Source organism: Argopecten irradians, chromosome 1 (assembly GCF_041381155.1).
Source record: "Argopecten irradians isolate NY chromosome 1, Ai_NY, whole genome shotgun sequence".
NCBI classification, from domain to species: Eukaryota; Metazoa; Mollusca; class Bivalvia; order Pectinida; family Pectinidae; genus Argopecten; species Argopecten irradians.
This window is the reverse complement of record NC_091134.1, coordinates 51,630,644-51,656,710: the sequence shown is the minus strand read 5'-3', so window position 1 is coordinate 51,656,710 and position 26,067 is coordinate 51,630,644. Positions and strand designations below refer to the sequence as shown.

The following is a 26,067-nucleotide window of genomic DNA, read 5'->3' as shown; positions in this document are numbered from 1 at the left end:
CAAAGTTCTTTAGTGATTGATATGCGTCTTAGGAGACTTTTCCCTTGTAAATTTCTTGTGAAATTACAGAAGCTAGCAAACTGCCCAAACCAAAAAAAAACTATCTTCAAATCTTGATATTTCCAATTATTTTTTCAAGCTGACAGAAATCGTGTGTATCTAGCCTCACTGCATTGTCTCTTTAATAAGGGATATGGCCATGACAGTGTCACATAGGAAAACTGCAAAAAAAAATTATACTATGTGTATTATGTAACAAACATCATAAATACCGGTAATGATGATTGCATGAGAATTTGAAGACATAATTGTTTGTTATTTGATTTGGAATACAGATGGAAAATACATTAGAAATTTATGAGAAAATGATTCTTTTATGGACGCTTTCAGACATAACCTATGATCTTTTTCTAATCAGTGACATTTTCCCTCCCATTGCTTCCAGAAATGGTTAGTTATTTTTCAGGTAGTTTATAAGTGTCCAAGTCCTTGGTTTGAAGATTTTATTGCTCTCAGATGGCTGTGACATTGTCTTAGGACTAGTATAACCCAAAGTCTTAGAAGTGAACATACATGTACATTGTAATAACCAAATATGCATTATATATTATATATACCAGGGATCAAATCTAGGTTTTGGGGAAAACTATGGTCCTTTTCGAAATTGCGAGAAGTTTATAATAGCGGCATTATCGGATATTTGACCATTCTCATTTTGGTAGAAAAAATAATTTTGAAGTATTATAACACCTAGAATGTCATTGCAAGATTCAGTAAACCGATTTTTAAGCTCCATCATCATAGATATATATAGTAGATGTATAATAAGCATGAAGACATTTACAACCAAAGTCTTAAAATTTGATGAAAAATAAGACAAAGGTGGAATTTTGTCCCAAAAAGTGTTCAGTTTTAGCTTCAAATGGTATTTTTTTTTTAAAGTTTGGAAGGAAATTCAATCCTTGAGGGGAACTACCCATAAACGGTTTTAAATCATAGCTAAATTGATACCTGTATGTACATGTTATTGTTGTAAAAACAAAAACATACACTTTTGAATGTTGTATACATCTACATTTGTACATGTTATGATGTACATACATGTAGTAACAACATTCATATAGGAATATAGATTCAAGATTAAATATTTACATCAAGCATGTTTTCAGATGGTTTATTAGAAGACAAATTCAGTCTACAGGTTCATATTTGTAGTCTGTTCCAATATGGTTATGATAGTGGGAAATGTTTACATACATACAAAGTACATAACACAAATTAACAAAATGTTGTAACGGCGACATTAAATACTTTATTAAGTTCAAACACGTAAGTTTTGTTAATAATAATTAGCATAAGCATGGTATTTTATAGCATAGAGGGGTATTTTTATGTTGATACTGTAGGATGTATACAAATCGTGAGACGTCAAACTCCTTCGTGTGCTATGGTCAAAGACACAATATTTATTAATCTATTTCACTGAAAACGGCTACTTTTAAGTGTTAGAATGAAATCACAGATGCTTACAAACAAACATGATATGTAGACGTTACATTTGTACATCTAATACAGCTGTCAAATCACCGTCAACAGTAATGTATCTACGCGAAAGTTACATAGTGTAATACCGCCATTATCACGTTACCGGTGACTTTGAGTCGGTAGTTTTTGTAGTGAATATGACATGACAGGTAACTATTTTCTTTCACGTGGTTTAACCAGCAGTTCGAGATCCAAACGCAACATACATGTACCTCTAACATTTTGTAATTTAAGTGTTTTACGCGAAAGATCAGCTGACATCAACTACCATGCAATGTTCTGTCTATGTAAACCGGAAGTTGCTTTACTCCCGGCGCCACTATCGCTTTACAAAGGGCGATAACTCAAAAAAAGTTATGTTGATACGTCTATAGTAGGATGTGACAAAATCAGATGACATAAGTGTGACATTATGATTCTCTCCACTCATTTACAAACGTACACCTCCAACATAACATGGCTGCTTACTAGATTTTACCACGTGAAAATTGGGTGAAATCATTATGTAACAAATGATTTACAATTATTATACATGATTCATCGCACATATCGTCTAGGATGGTCTGACGAGGATGACGATTTTGAAGTAAAAAAAAAATGAGTAAGGAAGACAAAATAAAATAAGATCGTGTTTTACTACGAGTTACCTCCATTTCCTCAGCTCATTGGACAGATAGGCGGACATACTATGCCTTACCCTCAATAATAAATACATCTAGATAGCTTACTGTGAATACCAATTATCACGAAACTTGATACTTATTTATACAATCATTGGTTTTGTTTAATTTCATCCATAAGATTGTCGATACAGTAATACCACAAAATAATTGTCGTAGTGTACATATTTCTTTCCTTTTCATGTACAAAAATAAACCTTTCACACCTCAATGCTATTTATACACAAGGTATGAAAAATCAACATGTCTCGATTGATTAGACAAGTACATGGTGATGGATCAACGACAACACTGGCGATGATAGTAACGACATGGGGGTAAGGGGTGTGTAGATGAAGTATGAAACCCTCCAAAAAGTGTTTGACACAAGTTTCCAGATGACATGAAATATCAATATGAAATCATGCAAGGTAGCAAACCGAGGACACAACCATATCACATGTTGTATAAGAACAACATGACTGGGAACGGGAGGGAAATGTTTCACAGATTGGAATAAATAAATATTTCTGTCTAATCCTCATCTGCTATTCATCGCACAAGTTCTTTACATTTGTTTCATATCCAGTATTTTAAGAATTAAGAAATACCCTAATTTTGTATTAAAAGTAAAAACAATGGAACAACCTACATTTTACTATAATGAAGCGATCAATTTTCAACATGGATAAGATTAATATATAATTTACAATAAGAATGAGTGAAATGTTCCACACAAACATTTGGGAAATAGGTAGGTCAACATTAAGTGTTTGGTTCTGATACGGCAATCGCGGAAAATTTCTCCGAAATTTACCTTTGAAATTTTGCATAGGTAATAATGTTGATGGTACCACGATATAATAAAACAAACCCGTTAAGCTACAGTTCAATGTGTAATGTAGTTCTATCGTTGTTGCCGTTTTTATCTGTTTGCGCGGAAACGGAGGAGATGTACACTATTCTAAATCAGAACGTATATTGCATTAGCTCTTATACACATTGAAAGCTTCAGTGCAGTAAAAACTATTGAAATAAAATGCATTCTCCACTTAGTATACCAATTCTGTATAAACACAGAAATCACGATATCTATCACACAACTAATCAAAATAAACATGTTTTGACATTTCATAACAGAAATGTAACAAAATAGCACAGCGTATAACAGGAAACACAATAGATATTTTCTTAAAAGTAATGCAGAGGTTGTTTTAAGTTTGTAACCAAGATACATTGCCTACAATCATTTCTCCTATATCATGTGCTTAACGTAAACAGGTGAACTCTAACACCGAGAGAATCGTTGGAAAAGGAGAAAATATTTGCCCTTGTTGATGATATTGACATCGATGTTATATTACAATTTAATATTATCGACGATGTCAACAAAGATTAAAATACGCATTTATTGTCTACAAACACTAACAATACAACCTCATAAATAGCTTTAAAATTCACCAGTAAATTAATATATTGGCAGCATCTAGTGTAACATTAACATCTAATATATGGCTATATACTACCGTTACTACAAATGTTATTCCCGCAGACATATTTTTATACAGTTGTTAAATATCTTAAGGCACGTGACAAATTTTATCATTTAATTGCATTTCAAAAGTGTATGTAAATCATCAACCCTCGTATAGGGATCAACCAACTAAATAAAAAAGACCTTCGAAATGGCCCCTGTGTATACAAGATTGAGCCCAGGATAGAATTTTAACCCGGCCGCTGATTGGCTGGCTAATTATGAATTTCAAAAGTAAAAATGTTTTCTGACAGGTAATTATTCCTAGATAACCATGATATCAATTTGGAAATTTATATTGAGATTTTGGTTCAAAATATCAGTTTTGATAATGAATAGGTAAAAACATTAAAATTTCAGGATTTTTTAGTGCAAAATGCGCCTGATTTCAATAAAGCTACCCTGGTTGGAGTTTGAGCAGAAGGACCCAAACTTTTTTTCTATCTAGTGTTATATGAGAACATAGACTTTAATTATAGAACACAATACCTAACTAATATTTCTTTGTTTTAATAATACATTACAAAACTTTAACAAAGTTTAACACTGTGGTCTATGTAAAAGTATTTAGTTGGTTGCTCTCTATAGCAAGAGTTAATATATATTTATATAACATATTAAGCTAATATATATATTTACACACACTCTGTTCTCCTGACACTGTTTTGTATATTTCAGTCCCCCTGCCAATACCATTTAGTGTTAACAAATAACGTCTAAACATAAACTCTAACATCACAGTCACTCACACCCGTCCTGTAAAACGTCATTCATCCTCCATGTTTACTTTATACGTTGAAGGTTTGTTAAGTCCAAGCAACCTGTGCTGTGACAATCGTGATTTGTAACACATAATCACTCTATTGTATAGTCACTCTGTCAATGTCAGGTGAGGTGACATGTATTGCTTTCATTAGACACTTCAAATAACGTCATGAAATAGACATTGGATGAAATAGACATTTCATGTGGAAATGTTCAGTATAGTCAGTGTTTTGAGGAACGCGGCCCGTGGTGCCGACCTCAACTCTACGTGCTGGCGTAAATGTTACTCCTAATGTGTCTTGTTATTTCTCTCATACTATTGTTAGTGTGTCCCAGCATGCACTACACCGAAGATTACAAGCAGAGTACCATTCCATTGGAAGTTCGGAACCAACTTCTCAGAATATAGGTGTCTTAATCTACGATAGAAATTGAAAAGTGATATGCTAGCACTATGCTAGCACATTTAAAAGCCCGAAAGGTCACGATTGAAGCTGTTTTTGAAAATTTCTTTAAAAATATCAAAGTTTTGTTCACGAATCCATTTCTGTATCAATTATGATAAATATATAAGAAAGAATCCGAATAAAATTTCATTAACCTAAAGCTCATTTCAAGAAATAATCGCGATCCTCTTTGAAACATTTAAATGCATAGTTTTTATTGCATAGGTTGATAATTCAGCTCGTGCTTCTCTAGGCGTATACCTCTTTCCCTCCTATGTTATTTTGGCCATAGTTATTTCCACCCGTCAGCGGCATAAATTGCAGACCATTATCCACAATCTCGTGATCAGGTTTTGGCTTCACTGATTTCTTTGAAGACCCTAAGCACCGTATAGCAAACCAAAATTCTTCGGCCATTTCAGAACACAAAGATTGCTGAAACATAAAGAAAATAATAATTAGTGATTTTTTTTAATTTAAGAACTGAAACCACAAACATCATTAGGTGGGTTAGCGTATTAATACTCTACGACATGTATATGTTAGATGGATTATAAGCAGAAACTACAAACAGCACCAGGAACTATCTAAAGGTACAAGATTATTAACAAACATAAGACCATATGTTATATCTATAAAATATGAGTACCATTTTTTTTTCTTTTTTTTATTATTATTTTTCGTATGTGCACAACACTACATGAAATCATACCATTTTGCATGAATAAATCCAATCCATTTTATTCTAATATTAAAATAACTTTAACGATGTTATGTTAAAGCTGTAGTGTCAAAAACATCGAATATTAGAGTACAAGTTTCCCGAGTGATGTAATTGCGACCGTTCATAATAATTAGTGACACAGGTGATGTGATGTTAGAAATCAACTCAAATAATTCCGGTAACTTGTAGAGTAGTTTAAGACATATTAAGACGATATTTGTTTTTTCAAGCTGATGTTTTTTGCCATTGTGACAACCCTTACACGTCAAGTTGCTCTCAACATCTGTGTCCGTTTTATGAGTATTGTTACAAATTATTTTTCCCATTTACATTATTCAGTACCAAAAACTTTCAATATATTTCTAAATAATCATTAAAGATGCTCCACCGCTGACAAATGGTATTTTGTCACTATTAAAAACAGGAACAGACGATTAAATATTTTTCTTCAGTTACAAAAGTTACTTACTTTACACCATTACCACCATTGAAAAGTTTGAGCTTCTAATTTTACTTCAAGTTAAAGATATGAAAAATAATTAATTGCATCCCGAAAAAAATCCGTGTCACTATATCCTATATGGAAGGAAGTACTGATTGCGCATGCATCAAAGGCGAAATAAAGCATTTTATATGATTTTTTTGTGTTAATTAGACATATATATACATGATCAAACACCAATTATTGTTCATCTAATGAATATCATTTATGCTTTGTCGGCGGTGGAGCATCTTTAACGTTACATATTTTATCTCACAAATTACATTACAGATAAATTGACGTAAATCTATACTGCATTTGCATATTACATAGTTATCTGCCCTTGCAGGTAGGTATTGATTTTGACGTCATAAGTTTGCGAATGTATTATCATACGACATTAGTTTCGCTCAAAAATAATGACGTCACAATTGATATCTACCTGTAAGAGAGGTAATATACAAAGACGTGATTTGCCAACACGTAAACATATACACTTTCCTGATACCAAGACAACATATAAAGATTAATATTTAGTACACAACAATGACGTATTGAGTATATCCGGGTAAATCCTGTTACCATAACTACAACGAAATTAAGGCTATTTCTGCTTAAAGATTTATCTTGACATAATGGTATCGAAGTATTAAAGCTGTAACACGAATTTGGCGAAAAATACTGCAGCAGAAATTGTATGTTCTTGAAACCAAAACAGATGTAAAAGCCGAAGACAAAGTAATGATCAGAAAATGCGATGAATGTAGTTTGCGTATGCAGTAAGCTATTAACATCACACTTAAGATAAAACGGAAGTCTATTCATCATTTGAAATTTGGCGGGACGAAAAGTTTGAATGTGTTCATCTTAATATGCAATTGGAAAATTTAATTTGAAATCGATGTTCTGAAGAAACAATTTTGGACAAACTATTTGTTAAAATGATATCGAACGCGGTTTTATATAAACAGTATATTGTCTAGTATCTGCAATGAAATTTCGACTTCCGGTAGTCTTGTAGATTACATAAACAATGTCTATCCATTGGGAAGTGCAAAGGAGCCTTTTTTAAAATGATAACAATCATCAGTTTCTTTTATCAAATTTAAGAACTTTCGTTAGCATAAGTTTTATATATGGAATGAAAGAAAGATGAAACAGAATCAGAATTTAAATTCATCCTGTACAGATACTTTAAAGATGCAAAGTATACAAATAAATATCTGAATATCACGTCGGACCTCTGAAGTTATAAAAGGAATGGTTGCAAATGCATAATTTCCGTCTTCTAATGCCGAGTAAAGAGTAAACTAACTTTGAAGTTAAATTTGAAGTGAAATTAAAAACATGTTATCATATTACTGTCACAGAAACATATCTCCTGAACGAACAAGAATTATTTCCCCTTTCATATTTTATTTGATTCTTATCTAACATAAAGACTATTGATTAATATACATACATTCTATCAAATTACGAAACACAGTAAAACACGTTTTTAAGGAGCAATCTTACATCAAATTCATAATAATAACGTAGAACTTTTCATTTTCCCAACAGATGTTTGTAATAATGTGTATAACGAAGTATGCGTATACCAAAGTCATTTTATTGGTCCCCAGAGGTTCACGTGGTTTACTGTATATTATACTAGGCTTCATCATGTACCATTATTATCTACGATTTAAAAATATTATGTAGTTATTATACAGACAGTTTGCATCTGATAAACCCATCCATGATAGCTTTAAGCAGCAAATCGAATATCCATTAGATTGAATGTATTAAAGTTTCCCAAAAGCAAAGCGTCCTTGGCACTGCCAATGAAAGGCATGTTATGCAGTGAATTGCTAGTATTATCTACATCCAACACCTGGCTACTTACTGCTATTCGGTTGTTTCGCTGGAAAAACATGCACGACATGTTATTGAAGCAAATACGAAAACCATACAGATGAAAAACGAAAGTAAACTAGGACAATCAGTTAAAAATACGAAACCTACTGATGCTAGGACATTCAGCTTCAATTACGAAACTTACTGATGCTCAGGAATTCAGCTTCAAATACGAAACTAACACATTACGAAACTGACATTTAGAAAACAAAGAGAAGAGATAACAAAGGAGAATCTAAAACATCACTGAGCATTCCAGCTGAACAAGTGTACGTGCTGCATAAACACTAGACAATAACTATCTATGTCGCTAACTTAGATACTAAGAATGAGAAAGATGAAATACAACAGATCTACATCGACGTGCACATTAGTTTAGTTAATAGGTATGCTATGTATGTATTTATTCCAAATAAAATATAATATTTGAAATATCTTGGCAAATTAAATCTACATATACGATTCTATCACCTTGAAAGATATTGCAATATATTGTATGCATACGATATACAGTTAAATATGTAACGCACATTATATTATATTTAATAATTACATTTTAGCATAAAACTAAAAGTCTCCTTTGATGTTAAGAAGAAAGTACCTTTAAATATATATACAATGAAGGAACAGACAGATTTTTGTTAATACAATGTCCCTGACCAAGAGAGAATGATATCGAGGAGATCATGTTTAGTGCGAGTATTGTTTGGATTGGGATTCGGTCTTACCTTGTCTTCTCTGGCATTTTTTCTGGCTTTATATATAAATTCACATATGGCTACTATGACGCCCGCCGTCATTCCACCAATCAGAACCACGAACACGCCACCCACGTTTTTCACACCTAGAGCATTAGATGTCTTCGCTTCCACCGTTAAGCACTTCCCGCCGCCATATTTCTCCTTCCACCACGTGTTATAAATCTTGTGTATTTCCTGTTCCTCTTGTAGTTTCAGAATTGCATTGGAAATTGGATCTCTGTATGGTGAATCTGATAAAAAATAACGTTCATATCTCAATAATATTGAAAAGAGCTAGCATTACATTCTTTATTGGTTTGGTAAATAAACGTATTTTTTCGCGATACTTCATGTAGAAATACAATTTCCCATACTTGCGGAGGGAATATCTTCCTACTAGTACATGTGCTGTATCACCTATCATTTATATGCGGGCTGCCGAAAAGAGGGACATTTTTACCTGGATAAATCCCTGTATTGTTTAACGCAAAGAAAATCATATTTGCATTGAATATCTTTGATTTAATTCATATAAAGACTAGATATACTATGGTTATCAGGGGAGTCCATCTTCAAATGACCTAAGCTATTAATAAGACGTCATGTGTAATCAGCTAGCCAACCAATCCCTACACGTATAGGTACGACATCAACATCATTGAAAAAATATTGTATCCTCACCCCTAGGAAGTGCGATTCCATATCCTTTAGAATCCAGCCACCCACCAACTTGCATCAACTGACACTCTCGCTCAATAAGGTATTCGACTTTAGTGGATTCAGCAAAGAAGGCATACTGTCCTTTCTTGACACGTGCAATCCCTTCGTCCGATTTATTCACATAGATGCTGGGTGTTGTAGATTCCATAAAGTTCCACATTCTCTGATAGATTGGGAATTTAGAGCTCTGTGGAAGAAAAATGTAATTATCAGTGCATTGTCTTCTCGTGGAAACATATATAGTAGTAATCATTCACCATGGACGATATGGTGATGCCGTCAAATGTCCTTTAACCATGGAAGGAATCGTTATGATTTAATTTAATGGTCAATATATGTACGTGTGTTTTTTTACGTTTTATTTCAATATAAGAATTTAAGAAATACAACTTACTGCGAAGAAATTCTTGGTACTGCCTTCATTTAGAGTTCCGTATTTGATTTTCGTCTGTTTCGCGAGGTCCTCGACGTTGCTGATATCCGAGACCATTCTCTCGACAGTAAGGAAAGCAGCCAAATTAGCAGTATACGAAGATACCATGATCAAGGTGAAGAACCACCATATACCCGCCACAAGTCGGGTGGATATGGCACAGGGTGCAATTTCACAACCTAAAATAAAATTACATTACCAAGTTAGTAGTTCAACACAATAACAACATTCCTTATTAAAAGAAAAGTAAATTCAATTTGCTTATAGTTTAGTTAGTTTAAACACATTTTATTGTATCAAATATGTACAATAGGATTGGGCACAAGTTCTTCCAACTTATATTAAGCTCTTTCCATACAATATTAGGTAACACATACAAAATTATACAAGATGACATTAACAATGAAATGGTATTTTGTGAGAAAGTGTGAATAAGGGAAGGGTAAAGATAGGATGTAAGAAGGTGCAGGTATATGAAAAGAATGTGACAGAGGCCTTCATTTATATTATCATAAATTATAGTTAAGACATTTTCACTTAAAAAAGAAGCATTGTTTAAGACTGCGTGAATGATCTTTCTCGACCCAGATGGCACAAGTACACAATCCACTACGCACAACTTTCGGTTTATCAATGTTCATCATATCTCCTTCCATGGTTTTCCTTCACTTTGTTCATTCCTTTCCTTCTGATATTTCCGTTTCGCAAGTGTCATATGAGTCGAGAAAGATAAAAGACGCAGTATTTGATAAAGTTAAAGTAGGTAAACAGTTTATATATATATATGAATTATTTCAAATACACAATATATCAAATGTATCAAGTACTGAAGAGAGATATGTTGGAAAAAATTAGGAAGGCTTGCACAATTGTAACTTGAATAGAAAGAGGTAGGTGATAGAGAATGTACAGATGTAAAATCAAAATCTTTTTGTATCGTTAATATATTTCTGAGTGTGCAGAAATATTTTTTCATTGTCTGCTTTAGATAATTCTTGACTGCCATGTAAAATTAGCTGAAGGTCCAGTGGGATGAAGTCATTTAACTCACGGTACCACTTTATTCTCTGATGTACATACTTATTGCAATTAAAAAAAAAGTGAATAGCATTTTCAATAGAATGTCCACAATGACAAAGTTGGAAATTGATTAAATTAGCATGAAATAAGTCATCGTTTAGAGTACTTGAATTAGTTCTTAATCTAGCATGCAAAATATTAGTTTTCCTGTCTCCAAACAAATAATACGAGGGGCTATTTATGTCATGTAACTTACTAAGAGAGTGTTTAAATCTGCGTCTGTCGTACTTTGTCTTATAGTATATACAAATAAATAGACTGTATATGAAATGAGAGTGCAGTGACCAGAGAGTCAAGCTCTAAAGCATTGAAATTTTAGTCCGTACGTCGAAATTTAAAAGATCAAGGAAAATCATTTTCATATAATGGTTTAAACTACAGTTCTTGCTTAACGTGTGGAGACTAATACTAAATTCTAAGTATCTATATTTGTATTGTTAAAATCATCAACGGAGTAAAATTTCAACAGGAAATTCAAATTTAGCCTGTAGATCAACAACAAATAGTGCATATGATACATTCTCTTTAGAAATTATGACATATAAAAGAAACACAAACTATCCGGTCCTCGCCACAGGGACCTGGCACGAAAATTTTTAACCAATAGTATACATATAGTATATTATAGTATCAAGGGTATGAACTCGGCGGTCGAGAAAAACGGACCTATTTTTTTAAAACCGTGATCATTTTGATAAATGGGTTCTATACAACATTGACGGATATCTTACCTTAAAGAGAAATAATTTATCTTTCCATTGAGTGCTTGATGAACAAAATTGGCCAAGTATTGACGAAGTTATGGATTGATGAATCGGGAAATTTACGAAAAATATGTTAGGTAGACATTTCCCTGTCCGGTCTAACTTCGTCAATACTTGGCCAATTTTGTTCATCAAGCACTCAATGGAAAGATAAATTATTTCTCTTTAAGGTAAGATATCCGTCTATGTTGTATAGAACCCATCTATCAAAATAATCACGGTTTTAAAAAAATAGGTCCGTTTTTCTCGACCGCCGAGTTCATACCCTTGATACTATAATCGTGCCAGGTCCCTGTGGTCCTCGCGATCTCACGATCTACGGCACCCAATCGCTAGTCAAACATACCTGCGCCTTGCGCCTATTTTTATGGTTTATATATTTTCAGTACAGTCCACATGATAAGTAAACAAATGAAAACAAAAAAATATTTCACCTTGCTGCATAAGGGCTCCGATGGTGAACCATAGACTGTTGAGTATAGAGAACTGGTTTTCTACCACATCCGTGTCTGGGTTACAAGGATGTGGGTTACACCATTCATAAGGGGTAAACCTTGCGATTACAAACAGCATGAAGCTTACACACAGGTAGCCAGCACACATGTATACCCAGACGTCGATAGAAAGGGGATCTAAGAACGAAAACAGCTTTGGCGGTTCCGGTTCCGGTTTCTTGTAAAGAATGGTGATGCCTAAATTCAGGAAAGGTTTCGTGAAGTCGATAACTTGTTCTCTGTCCCAAGTAATAGTCATCCCCGCCACCGCCAGATCTGCTCTCTGCAATGGTAAATATCGGAATATTTACATGATATATATTTATTTGATATTATCTGTATTATTGTATGTAGATCAATTCAGAAGACACTAGCTCTTTAGGCACACTTTCCTTACAAGTCTTTTTGTAACTTAAAATGATTTTTGTATTTTCATATCTATCATTTTCTCTCTAATAAATGTATTACATTCAGAATATGTACTTCATAATGCATACTCCATATAATTACTGTTTTTGAATAAAAGGTAATTTTACAATTACATTCATTTTCAGAAACAAGAAAAACAAAACGGAATTGAATGATATACATTAAAATCATTATAAGTAAGTCGTCTAGACGATAGTCACAGACCAAAATCATATAAATATTATAAGTTTATTTCCTGTATGGTTCATCTAGATCTTAAAGTGACATGCACACATGTATATTCCATTCCCCAGGAAGTGTTGAGTCACATTGAGGTGCAGTTGTACCTGTATGAATTAAATGATAGATATTACATAGATCATTTTTATAACATGTTATTTGTTAATTTGTTTGAACTTACTCGTTCCACTAACTCCAACACCATACCAGAGCATCCCTTGAATCCATTCTTACATCCTCCATACGAAGTAGTGGAATAAATGGAATAGTTAAAATGCAACCTCTCGGCAATCTTGTCGAGCAGATCGATACAGAAACCCTCATATATGACATCCGGTCGTGGCCTGTTTTCGGGAGGTATGGTAAGCACGTAAGGTGTATCCTAAATAGAAACAAAAAACACAAGTGATACATTGTTAAGTATTTTGTTATCTCATCATTTACTAACGTAAAGGTAACCTTACTTTCCCATGAAAACGCATAAAAACACTTCGTTTTCCATATCAAAATACAAATAAATAACCACTTTCTTGGATATTTGTCCACACTATTTATCCCGGACATACAATAGCCGGGGATTTTCGCGGAGATTATCTTTCGTGGTTTCGCTTAACATAGGTGTGGTCTCAGAATCTGCGAATATATTCCTATAACCACATCGCGAATTATTCGCTTTCATCTAATATCCCCGTTTCATAACCAGTTTCGCCAATATATTTGAGTCAATTACAATTTAAGCAGTGAACAAGTAAAAGATTCAAGACAAAACTTTGTGAGGTTGTTGCATAACATGTATGTGGTATGACCCATATAATCAACAATGGGTTGACAGAGGATTAGTGGAACTATAACAATTAAATAGAACTAATCCAGAAAGGATAATTGAACTGTGCCCGATAATGTTTGTTAAAGATATTGTTTCAGTGCGAAGTATTACTTACAACAACAGTGACGACTTTAAGTGTCTTGTTAGCCAGATCTTTCAGCACCTGGGTCTGTGTTTCCTTGTAAGACTTCGTGATATTGACACCATCTCGGGTGGTCCATTTCCCAACCTTAACACGAAATTATCATTAAATACCGTGCTTTATTATATCAAATAAAAAAAACATAATGTCACATTCTAATTAATTTTGCCATCGGTGTCACATCACATTTATTAAAAGGTTTTAACCGAATTTATACTACAGAATTAAGACGATTGAAAATATATAATCAGGTTCTACTGATAACTTGACATAGGCTCAACCTTTTAAGCAAATCGGCTATTTTGCATAATTGTGTATTTATATAAAACCTATATAAAGTGACAGAAAGAAAAACTAACATTCATTAAGCCAGTATGTCGTGTAACAAATGTATAATATCGAAAATAGCATCAGCGAACTTACATTCAACAGTTATGATTAAGAACTATTTCTTACAAAAAAAATTATCTCCTAACTTTTGAATATTTCTTTGTTACCTTCTGCAAACCAGTCATGGTAAACTCAACCACGTCCAGCTGAAAGTCAGTACGTTTATCGCTATTCTCGTAATGAATTTCCCCAGTCAGTCCTTCGAATCTAACCTAGAATCAGATATACAGAGTAATGTTATGAATATGTTTTTTAAAAACGTATTATAATGGCATAGTCACATATATTCTCTACTAGACATTAAATCACATATATCTTATAAAAACACAACATGCAATCACTGTGATAGAATTATGAAATATATGCCCACATAAAGAAATATTGGGAAGTTGAAGACGATTACGGAAAATATTTATACTAAATATAATATTATAATTATAGACAAAAAAATACTAAATTTTAAATGTAAACCAATTTTCGTGATGTAATTCTAACCATAGCCAGAGTGTGCAAATTCGCTAACTACACCCATCTTGGTAGCCCCAACAAATAAAATATTTGAGAATTTCGAGTGATCTCCCTTTATCAAAACCTTACCGCTTTCATGTAGTTGAGCAGACTGATGCCATCGTTCCATAGCTGGGGTTTACTACAGGAGAGAGAGACAGTCTTCACACTCTGGTATTTAAGGAGTTCATCAAGAGCAAGTCCGAAAAGGTAAGCGGCATCGTACATCAGGGCGGTATCAGTCTAAGGGACAACATGGAGAAAACATCAATCATTAATTGACATCTTTATATATAGTAACTATGTATTTTGTAGTTAACTATGATGTAAAATTACAATTTGAAACAAGTGAATATGTTTGGAATTCGGTAATACCTATAACTGCTTATAATAAGCATTCTTGATTGGCTAAAATTAATCCACCAATCCCAGAACAGAAAACAAACCACGAAGTTACATATAACGCCATATATGACAGGCTTAATTTCCATAGGTATTGTTTTATCGATACAATTATATTGATTAACTTAAATGTATAAGCTAAATCAAAAACGCAAATGCAGTCTTCTTATCATCAATTACTTAGTGGACCATTAAGGGCATACTCATAACTTGAAAACATATCTGTTGACGTAGTGAACACTCATGTGGACAGAGGTACAAAACATCAAAAGGTGTATGGGAAACATCAGTACTTAGGTAGAGTAACATTACAACGGATGAAATATTAATCTGCATACATCAAACATTTAAAGTTAGACGAAATTCCTGTATTTGGTCATCAGAGATATACAAAATACAGAATTAATAAACATAATAAAAAACAATGGAATAAAACAAAATATTTGCAGCAAAAAAGTGTCAAATGACAAAAATAATTTCAGAGCGCATCTTCAAATAGCTTTGCATTCACGTTACTTTGATAATTGGTCTTATCAATTCAATATAGAATGGGGTTCATATGATATTTAATAAATCGAAAAGTACATTTGTAATCAAATCGTGTGGTTAACTGGTTAAAGACATGCAATTAGTAAATGAAATCGGGTATTTCATTTAATCGTATGAAGTCCATTAAACTTTAATTGATCCTAAGAAATTATCAGTATTTAAGTTTAATAACCATTATTGGATTTCTCGTGTGTGTGCATGCGTGTGCGTGCATTTAGCGTAAGGAAGTATGAAGGAAGAAAAATACAAAAATGACGATGATAAAAGTAGATGTAAGCTGCTATATTCTATAGGATGTTGATTGGCGAAAGTCAGACAATAACATTGCGGTGGACTAACAAGTTACAACATGAAACACATCAGTATGAAGTGAAATAGTCCAAATAAAAGAATATCAAAGTGAACCCGGAACGAAAATCTCATTCTGTCTGGTCATCTGGAAAGATGTTGAATGCCACGTCAAAAGTACCGAAATAGGGCACGGTGAAGTTCGCGGATTTTAACTGTATAGTGATACGACTGAATTATGGGAAAGTCCATGTGACGTCACAAGGTGAATGATAGAGCCTTTACGGTTAACATCACCCATTAGCCCCGATCATTATCCAGCGATTGATAAAAGTGAAGAAAAAATAGTGGAACGTGGATAACAATGAAATAAATATCACATCGTTGTCAATGTTGTCTAAAGATGGTGCCAATCGCTTACTCGTATCAAAAATCCTAAATTCAAATGCGTAGATTGTTTTACAGATTACTTCTAAAAGCCATATCAAAATGAACCAAGTATATCGATTGTATGCGAAGATGGTAGTTAATCGGTGTCAAATTTGGTCTTTACTTCAAAGTACCTGCGCGGTAGGGGAAAAACAATGACACCAAAAGGCAGGCAAAAATCTAAGATTGCCAGCGCTATTTGTTATTACTTTGAAAAGAAAATCGCTTATGGCGCTCGCATTTTTGTCGCTCCTTTTCATTCAGCATGACCCGCTTCCATGTTTTGATATCAATAATCGAACCGGGTACACTTTTAGGTCGGCTCCTAAGTCTGGTAAGATCAACCTACCATCATTACGCTAGTACGATTTTCGAGGCTTAAGAAACTTCCCTCTGTTCCAATGGTAAGCATAAACAGAAATCCAAACAGAGCATGACTGCACTTGAGTATAACACCAAAACAGCACAAGCAAACTTTCGACAGACTCCAAACAGTATCAACAATATGTAGCTTTTGAAGAAGAAAAACTACGACCTAATCGATAGTATATGTTACTAACAAACGTGTTTAATTTTAATTTACAAATATCAATTAAATGCACTGCATTGCCAATATTGAAATGGGTATTAGTATTCAAGCGTTTTCAAATACCACGGGAGTGGATGCGTCATTAATCAAGTGAAATGACACTCTTGTAACTTAATTTTGAAATCTGTATAATTGAATGGTAGTCAATAGTTTGAGAGGCATATCACTGTAGTTAATGCGTGGAGCTTCCAAAATTTATATATCGATTTTATATCGTTACTGATTCAGCAATTAAATAAAATGTAAACAAAAACATCAACATAAGCTCAACAGCATGAAAATCACAGCAATTAAATGATGGAGATAACATGTAACCTCATTGAATGAGAATTTCTGTATAACAGGTAAATCAAGAAAGAAGGAAAATGAAAAATACTTCGCTCATGAGTATATCTTATTACATAAGTAACACAAGAAAACAGTTTTGTAATGATTCTGAAAAAAAACCCAATCTGGTGACGCTTTCCAGAAAGACAGAAAGTAAGTAATATGTACGATGTGTGATACATCTCACTATGCTCACTGCTCGTTCTGCAGGAATAAACCACAAACGTTCAGTGTTAAAGAGGGCGCGTTCCAAAAAATGATAAACTGGATCTAAATATTGAACTTCCGTTATGTTGATGGATAATGGTAATTAAGATGTGCATGAGGAAAAAAACGATGATGTGACCATATCAAGTTATTTACATATTCACCATAAACTTTTACATTTACCCGCTTGCAAAAGAAGACACAAATTCCGTTTAAAATGGGTTCAAATAGGAATGGCCAAAACGTTATAAGTTTGCATTGTACCAGTTAAGCATGCTATCAAAAAGTTAACAAATGTTATCATATAAAATATTTTCAACAGTTTACCAAATGCAATTATAGCAAAACGTGTTCAAAATTACAATAGATGACGCAACATACCGGTATCTCGTGCTGACCTCGTAGAGGGGAAGGTCGCGAATTGATTTCCTCAAATAGCCAATCCTCTGTGACGGACATGACCTTTGGTCTAGACGGATCTACTATTCGCATGGCTGTGATATTGGCGCCACCATGCTTGAAATCACTGAAATCAACGAGTCCTAAATCCTGTTTAACAAACAATAGATATTTTATTGCATCTGTATCATTATTGAATGACAAATAAATATCCTAATACATAATATTGTGTTTCGTAGATTTTCGCATATATGCAGTACATTATATGCATACACGATTATGTCGCCATGAAAACAATAACCTATAATGTATAAGAGCTCATATTGTTTGTACTTTTATACATAAGTTCGTATTTTTTCTATTCCCATTGGCCATCTTACATCATTTTGTGGAGTGATTAAACCAATACTTAACTTCATTACGAAAGTGGTGAAGCGTAAATGCTACATTTCAGAAGATATATCGAATTTTTTGGCCAAGAATAAACAATAACTGATGTCCAATTAAACATCTTTGTGTTACGTGCTTTAGTCCAATTACACTTACCAAAGTTATGAAGTGGTAATGAAAGGTTTCAGAGGACATCGCCTGGAATAAAGAACAATGGGGGTTCAAATAATCATTAGTTCTGCCTTATGTTATTGTGTAATAACACGGAAGAAGGCTGCAGTAAAATTAATGACGCGCATTTGAGCTTGTGAAAAACAACATATTGGTCGGCTTGATTGTGTATGACTACATCTTATTATAGTGTATTACTTTGACGGTTATGTAAATCTCAATGCCATTGGAAAATTCTTGAAATTAATCAGGTGGAAACTTGAAGCGTAAAACGCATGGTGTTCAGTCAACTGGAATGACCGTAGTGATGAGATTTGTTAAAACAACATATTTCACTTATGTGAAAGGAAAAATATATATCATACATCTTAATTAACCCTGATCTTATTTCAATATCTTTTGTTTATATCTGTACCGATAAATATTCAAAGTAGCAAACTATACGTTACCTGTTGTAAAATATCAGCAACCTTTGAAACATCACAGTCAATGATAAACCTATTGTCTCCTTGCATTGGGTTAGAGATCAACTCTTTAAACATAGAACGATAACTTTCCACATTAGAGTCTAGTTTACGGACGGTAATCTTCATATCTGTGCCCTTTGTCGTTTTAAGCACTTCTTGTAGTCTTACTAACCCTGGAATTAAAAATAGAAATACAAGTATATAACATAAAGCGTTAAACATAAATGCTAATTTCTTTATCATTATGTATAGTGCACTATCTTATCAAAATTACTGAAATTATTTGTCTCCAAAGATAGATAAATTTGAATTTGTCAATGACACATCACTTGAGACAACAAATAACCCAATCGTATGATAGGATATTCAGCTTCACATAAATCGGTGTGTCAAATTTTCACGTTTTTTCGCTCAAAAATGAAACTCAGTCTTAAAGTGAATTGAAATTGAACGATTAAAAGATTCGAAAATTATTCGTCACAAATACTTGTCAAGTACCCGAAAGTACAGACAATTTAGAACCATACAATTCAAAATCATGAAATTTAACCGTCGAGTTATCACGAAAATAAATAGTATTTTGTCATTTTGAAATCCTACCATCATTATTCTCATATAACACCGTGAAGGACGTCCAGCCCCAGTACTCGATGAGTTCCCTGTGCGCCCTACTGAGCGTTAGGTAGTCTGGGTAGACGCTGATGGAATAGTACTCCCGGGAGTCCCAGTGAGCCTGGATGTGGGGAATGGACAGAGAGTTACATATGGACTGGACATGTCCAGAGGATATGGAGGAGACGGGGCCGAACATGGCCGCTATTCCAGTCTTTACCTCCCGGCATACTGAAGTGAAATAAATAAAGTTTGTTATATTAATATCAGCATGATAAAGTGTCATAAAGAACATCTACATTACATGTCAGATGCACAATTAGGTTGTAAAATGTAACCTACTTTGCCATAAGCAAGAGTGTATAACAAATATGTATATAACGATTTTATAAATCTAGATGAAAGCAGTTAAAACCTCTTTCCAAAAGCATCATTACTATTCTTTAAAAAACAGTACTGTTTGTATTCTTTTCTATGTGAGGTCTTTCTTTAATTAGTCATTTATTTTAACCGTACGCGTACCATGAACTGTTAATAAACAAAAAAAAAGTTTGTATTCTTTTCTATGTGAGGTCTTTCTTTAATTAGTCATTTATTTTAACCGTACGTGTACCATGAACTGTCAAAAAAAACAAAAAAACAAAACAGTACATATACCTGTATAACACTCGAAGACTTAGGGTGTTTATTGAAATTGAAGACTTGATTCATAGTTTACATGAACATTTTATTTCGTGTTACCGGGCAATAAAAATTTACCAATACTTTTATCATAACAATTGGCAAAACGTAATGCATTCATTATTCCTTATGGGACTATAAAACGCTACTAGACGATCTGATATACTATCAGTGAACGTCCTTCCTTAGGTAATGACAAGCAATGAAAAGAAGCTCAGTAAAATATCTATATCAGTTGTAGTGTTTTAATGGTGTGCATTACGGGGTCTGTCCAGGTTTTAATGCAGACTAATATATATACTTCATGTTCAACAGCAGTCTCTTATTACAAGCCTATCGATGCACTTAGAACATCCGACTCACGTGCATTGGACGTATCAAATGGATGCTGACAATATTTCACGAAACAGCACTAGTCTAGTCTTGTAAGTAATTCCTTTAAAATATCTCTTTATGGAACGCAGTAGTCTTGTCTATAGCGTGGTCTGAAATATTAGCTTATCGTGAATATCAAGTACTGGATGTGTATTTTTACTTCACGAGGGCATTTTGTGTAATCAAATCAGAGAACGGAAATGTTTTTATTAAGCATAAAATGATTTGTTTATCGACAAAAAAACAACAACAGAAAAACGATTTCACAATTTGGTTTAGACTAGTCGTCTCACTCATGGTAGAAGAAATATCTTTTTCTTATAAAATATTCCTATTTCTATCTTCAGAGCACATTAAGCGTAAAGCATTGTTTTTCTGTTCACAGATTTTTAACATTAAATTATTAAAATAAAGAATCCAGGGATTGGAATATAGAAGAAAGAAAAACTAACTGGTACATTAAAATTCAATCTTTGTCCTTTGTTTTGGTTGAAAGTACACCTCAACAAAACACGTAAATGTTGATAACAACTTATTTGATTTTATGATTCTAACATTTGTTCATCATGATATTGCCCTATAACAATGTTGAAATAACAAGGTAAGACGATATAAATACAATAAGTCCAGGCTGCTAGGCATACGCTACATTTTCTGAATCAGCCCATGATCGTTTGTAAACCACTAACGACTATATAGGCATGTACATGACGGACCCCGGTGAAAACACGCTAACAACGGTAGTGGAATGACGTCACTGGTTCTGTGTTGTTAGCGACTGAATGCGACTTGGAATGCAACAAGTACAGTGCCATGTGATATACTTCAGCAAGTGGGATCAAACAAAGCTCAACGACACGCTTTTTCACTTTGGCGTTTTTGGCATCCACATTTATAAAGAGAGTACAAATACAGATGCACATGACACACGATTAAGGACCCAGTATTGATTCGCTGCAGATGTGTTTTCAATTGCAACACCGCGCTTGATGTTTAACACTGATATATATCTCGTGTCCCAGATGTAGTAGAGATAGCATCCTAGAATGGCAACCGTCCAAATCTCCGCTAAACATAAACACCGTGTATTATGTGTATTAGAGGAAAGCATGTGATTATAATACCAAGACGAGCTTTTAGAGAAATCAAGTACATCCGAATTCAAAAAAGAAGAAAGATTGCTTTTGACATGCTGACATATTCATCATCCGGCCGGGCGATCCAATGCCTATACATATCGAGTTATCACCTGAAAGTGAGTGAGAACGGTTGGATAAGGTACTCTTGTGTATTCCAATTATCTCATGGAGCACCGTATTTATATAAACGGTTTATTTATTTCTTCCTTTTTTGTATTTTTTCACTTGTATTATTTTTTTATAACTAAATATTCTTCAAAAACTGATTATTTTGAGGGCAAAATCCCAAACTGTCAGAAAAATGTGAAGACATAAGATAAAGAAATAAATTTAAATGCTTCAAAACTCAAAATTGCGTGTATCACTGGTGTAAATGGATACATGTATATCAGTAGTCTGTCAAATTGAATCATTAAACCATTCCACTAGCAATGTCTACATAGGAAACCAAATTCAAATCAATGTCAGCAGAAGACGACAACCGTCACGTTTTACAATAATGCGAGTGACTTTGTGAATCAAATAAAAAATTCTGTTGAATAATACTATATATCTTCTAACATTGCCGCTATGATAAGGATAATTCATCTTATTACGTTTGCCAAGAGCTTTCCACAGGACGAACTACGGGTCGTTGCCCCAGTGGAATAACGGTACTTTCCGTGACAGATATTTCCTATGTGACCAGTCATTATCTGTATCATTCAGAGGTCTCTTATCTTCCAAGTTATTAATAAGCATCCAAAATGTCTTTCACATACACAGGCGTTATTCCATATAGCCGCCGCTGACTTCCGCCGTTCTCACGGCAATATCAGATTAAAACTTATTGTATTACGGCTGTGATTGGTCACGAAGATCGTTTACAGAATTGGTAATAATCGCCCCGTCTCAACACCCTGTATTTCTAACAGATATCAATAGGAATAGGCATAACTACTGAAAGTCTCTCTTTATTAGATAATAGGTAAGTGAAAAATAGGTTTTTTTTTTCAAGAGAGCCATATATTTTCTTTGAGTTTAAGAAAATATGCCCGCCCTACCCCAATTGTTGTCTGTGACCAGTAGACGATGGTCGTGATCGAGTCTAATGATATATATATATACCGGCGGTGTTGATAGCTTCCTGAAGTCTTAACAGGTCTCCTTATCTAATTCCAACACTAGGGTCCCTAGCGGGACTTGGAAACCTCCTCATTCATGCAGCACGGAAGGCAATCCTTCTATACATCCTCAATGGTGATTATAGTGATCTTCCCGAATTGGCTGTTTGTCCGTCGATATTTTCTAATAATATGGCATGAGATTTATACTTATGGACGTGCGTACGGAGGAAAAAACTGCAAACCAAAATTACCTAATGTGAACGAAATGGAAAGTAATATGCTCTCTAGTATTATGATGTCATACAACCAGTAAAGAAGCCGTAGATACATGTACAACGGGCGGACTGTCTATGAAAATATAAGGAAATTTGGCAATAAATAAAAACCGGAAACGAAAGTCAACCTCCAATATTGTGATACCAAACATTTGGAGCCATTTCAAACTAATGAGTGTTTATGATGTTCAGGTAAATAACCACAAACCCTCTCCTGTATTTTCAAACGAACTCGGAATCCACTCGAGGCAGTAGCAAGGACTGAGTGTAGGTCGATGATTTTTACCTGGGTGATCTGGCCTTCCTTCACATCCTTAACCGGTCACGGCCTTGGTTGACTCTGACTATAAACAGGGCGTCAAGCAAAATAAACACCCAAAACCCATTGACATAAAAAGATAAACATGAAACGGTGAACATGACCTTTTATGGGTATTCATTGAGCATTTTCATATCTAGCTTTACTGCTTGTCAACACCTGTATGTAACGTAAATCGCTGTCAAAATGACGTACATGTTTGCCTCCCATTAAAACCTAGCAAACAATAGTACGGTAGCATTAATTGGTTTTAAAATCTTAACTACTTGGATGTTTCTGTGATTGTATATTTAGATCAATTCTGGTATTGACGTCATACCGAATTGAGTGTTTTACCTTAACTAGCAATTCACACAAAAAAAACTCTAGGCTTGATATAGATATAGAACGAAACATACATCCAAAACATAATTAGGACATGACTTCCTCCTTGGCTTAGAATTGGCGACATCAGGAAGGTAAGATAACACTAAGCAGAACAAGATATGAGACCAATGTAGTTTGTTAAAATGGACAACAGTACGAGAGGAAGCGCTTACTGGTGGACGACAGTACGGACAACAACGCTTACTGATGGGCGACAGTTCGAGATGAAGAGCTTACTTATGGACGATAGTTGAAGACAAGCGCTTCCTGGTGGACTGCAATTCTAGAGGCAATGATTACTGATGTACGACCGACTATGCAAGAGGAAGCACTTACCAATGAGCGATAGTTTATTGTCAACGATTAACGAAAATTCGAGAGAATCTCAGACTTCGAGAAAGTGGTCAATGATTTGACCTGTCGTTGAAAAATTCGATTAAAACACTGATAGATAGAATGGACTCACTTATGCCCCCGATGTTGATTGAATAGACTTTCAAATGTATTTTCCATTTCTTATTTCATTCCAAATACAAGGTAAGGTTTTATTTTTTCTATGTTCTTTTTTATCTATAAAACGTAACTGCATTATTTCAACAACTATTTACTAGATCAAATAATTATTCTACACTGTACTGTGAGCATGATAGAGCGGCCATGATACAGAAAACCTTCCTTAGCGACCATTGTTGTACAAGAACAAAAACAACTATTGATGGGTCAATGACGCCCCCAGAATGGCCAGCTACAACGCAATGTGACCAGTGTATTTAGACCATTTGATTATAAAGACATTTTCCCGTTGTCCTTTGGATAATTTCTAAATAGCATTCATATATTCCTGTTGACAAAACTGGCTACATTTGTCAAAGAAAATGATTTGATTATATGGTTTAAAAAGTAAATGTTACAGCCGGGTAATTATACTCCTGTGTTACTTTCATTTGAAAACAAAAATGAAAGCCAAGAAATTCCCTTTCAAGAGGAAATATTCATATAAATGTCTCCAAATCCTCAACGTCATATAACACCAGAGACATTTGTTGCCAGAAAGACTTTCAGTGTTACACAAGAGAAAGTCAAGCACGTGTTACACGTTAGTAAATGGCAAAGCATTGCTGCTTATGTTATCTGGAACACATCACATGATACCTGGCACAGTCCGTGGAAACACAGGTGGGTGTCATTACGAAAGACTTGTGGTTTCATCGGTATATAAGACTTAGAGCACCATCTCAGCACTGTAAACTCATATAGAAGAATGCAGAAGGAACTTGACATGTTATATCCGTAATGTATTAGAGCAGTGTCGAAGTATATTGAACATTTCATCTGGCAATCTTTTAACAAGAATATGTCACATGATACAAACAAATGTATAGTGTTTCCTTTGTAATAACACAGCCATTCCTTTTATAATTGGTTTGTAATCGTCATTTGATATATTAAGTCCGTCTGTTGATTGTTTTATTAATCGATCTATCAACAATAACGTGTATTGTGTATTGTTAATATTACATCAACATGCGACGACAGCATATCCTCATGTCCTGGAATAACACTATGGTACAATGTGTATTGGTGCTGGTGTTAGTATCACAACAATAATAATAAATTATTTTATTTAGACAGGGTTACATATCTCGTCTAATTTACAATATGGTCCTCTTCTGAACACATATATGCAGTGGACAACAATACTAATGAAATGTGTGCATGTTGTTTCTGTGATTACATTTAAATCTTAATAGGTGTTAATTTACATATTTTACATTTTTAAATATTTTACATTTTGTTTTGTTTCTTGTGTTCTTTATTTCTATTTACACAGTCTGTCTATAAAGACCACTTATATATTATACATTTTAGCTAAGTGTCCTTTATGTACATGTGTTAGAAGGTGGTTTCTTTATACCTTTATACAGAGGAAGTAGCTAAGACAGGTTTTACTATACTGTCCATTCATACATACCTTTTTTGTTGGCCTCAAAGCTATCGTGAGGTTTCACTTCTTGCATCTCATACACGAGTAGTGTATGAGATAGAATGTCATTCCTTAAGTTTATCTCATCTATTGCATGCATCAACGCTAGCTTGGGTCCAGTGTGCTCATTTTCAAACAAACCACCTGCAAAAAGAACAAGACAATTAAAATGATAGTTAACGTTAATAATACTGGGAA

The 26,067-nt window shown here is 33.9% G+C and overlaps 1 protein-coding gene across 1 annotated transcript; it reads right to left on the bottom strand.

Moving 5' to 3' along the window:
- Nucleotides 1-1,278: 1,278 nt before the first annotated feature.
- Nucleotides 1,279-26,010, bottom strand: LOC138332275 (glutamate receptor ionotropic, kainate 2-like). The gene is made up of 16 exons (XM_069280300.1): nt 25,858-26,010; nt 19,613-19,855; nt 18,995-19,185; nt 18,531-18,572; nt 17,967-18,134; nt 14,885-15,037; nt 14,395-14,499; nt 13,871-13,984; nt 13,111-13,311; nt 12,222-12,564; nt 9,905-10,122; nt 9,472-9,697; nt 8,779-9,041; nt 8,040-8,057; nt 5,211-5,384; nt 1,279-4,922 (listed from the first exon to the last, which is right to left on the bottom strand). The coding sequence occupies exons 1-16, from the start codon at nt 25,967-25,969 to the stop codon at nt 4,902-4,904; spliced, it is 2,592 nt and encodes an 863-aa protein (XP_069136401.1). The 5' UTR covers nt 25,970-26,010; the 3' UTR covers nt 1,279-4,901.
- Between the last annotated feature and the right edge of the window lie 57 nt (nt 26,011-26,067).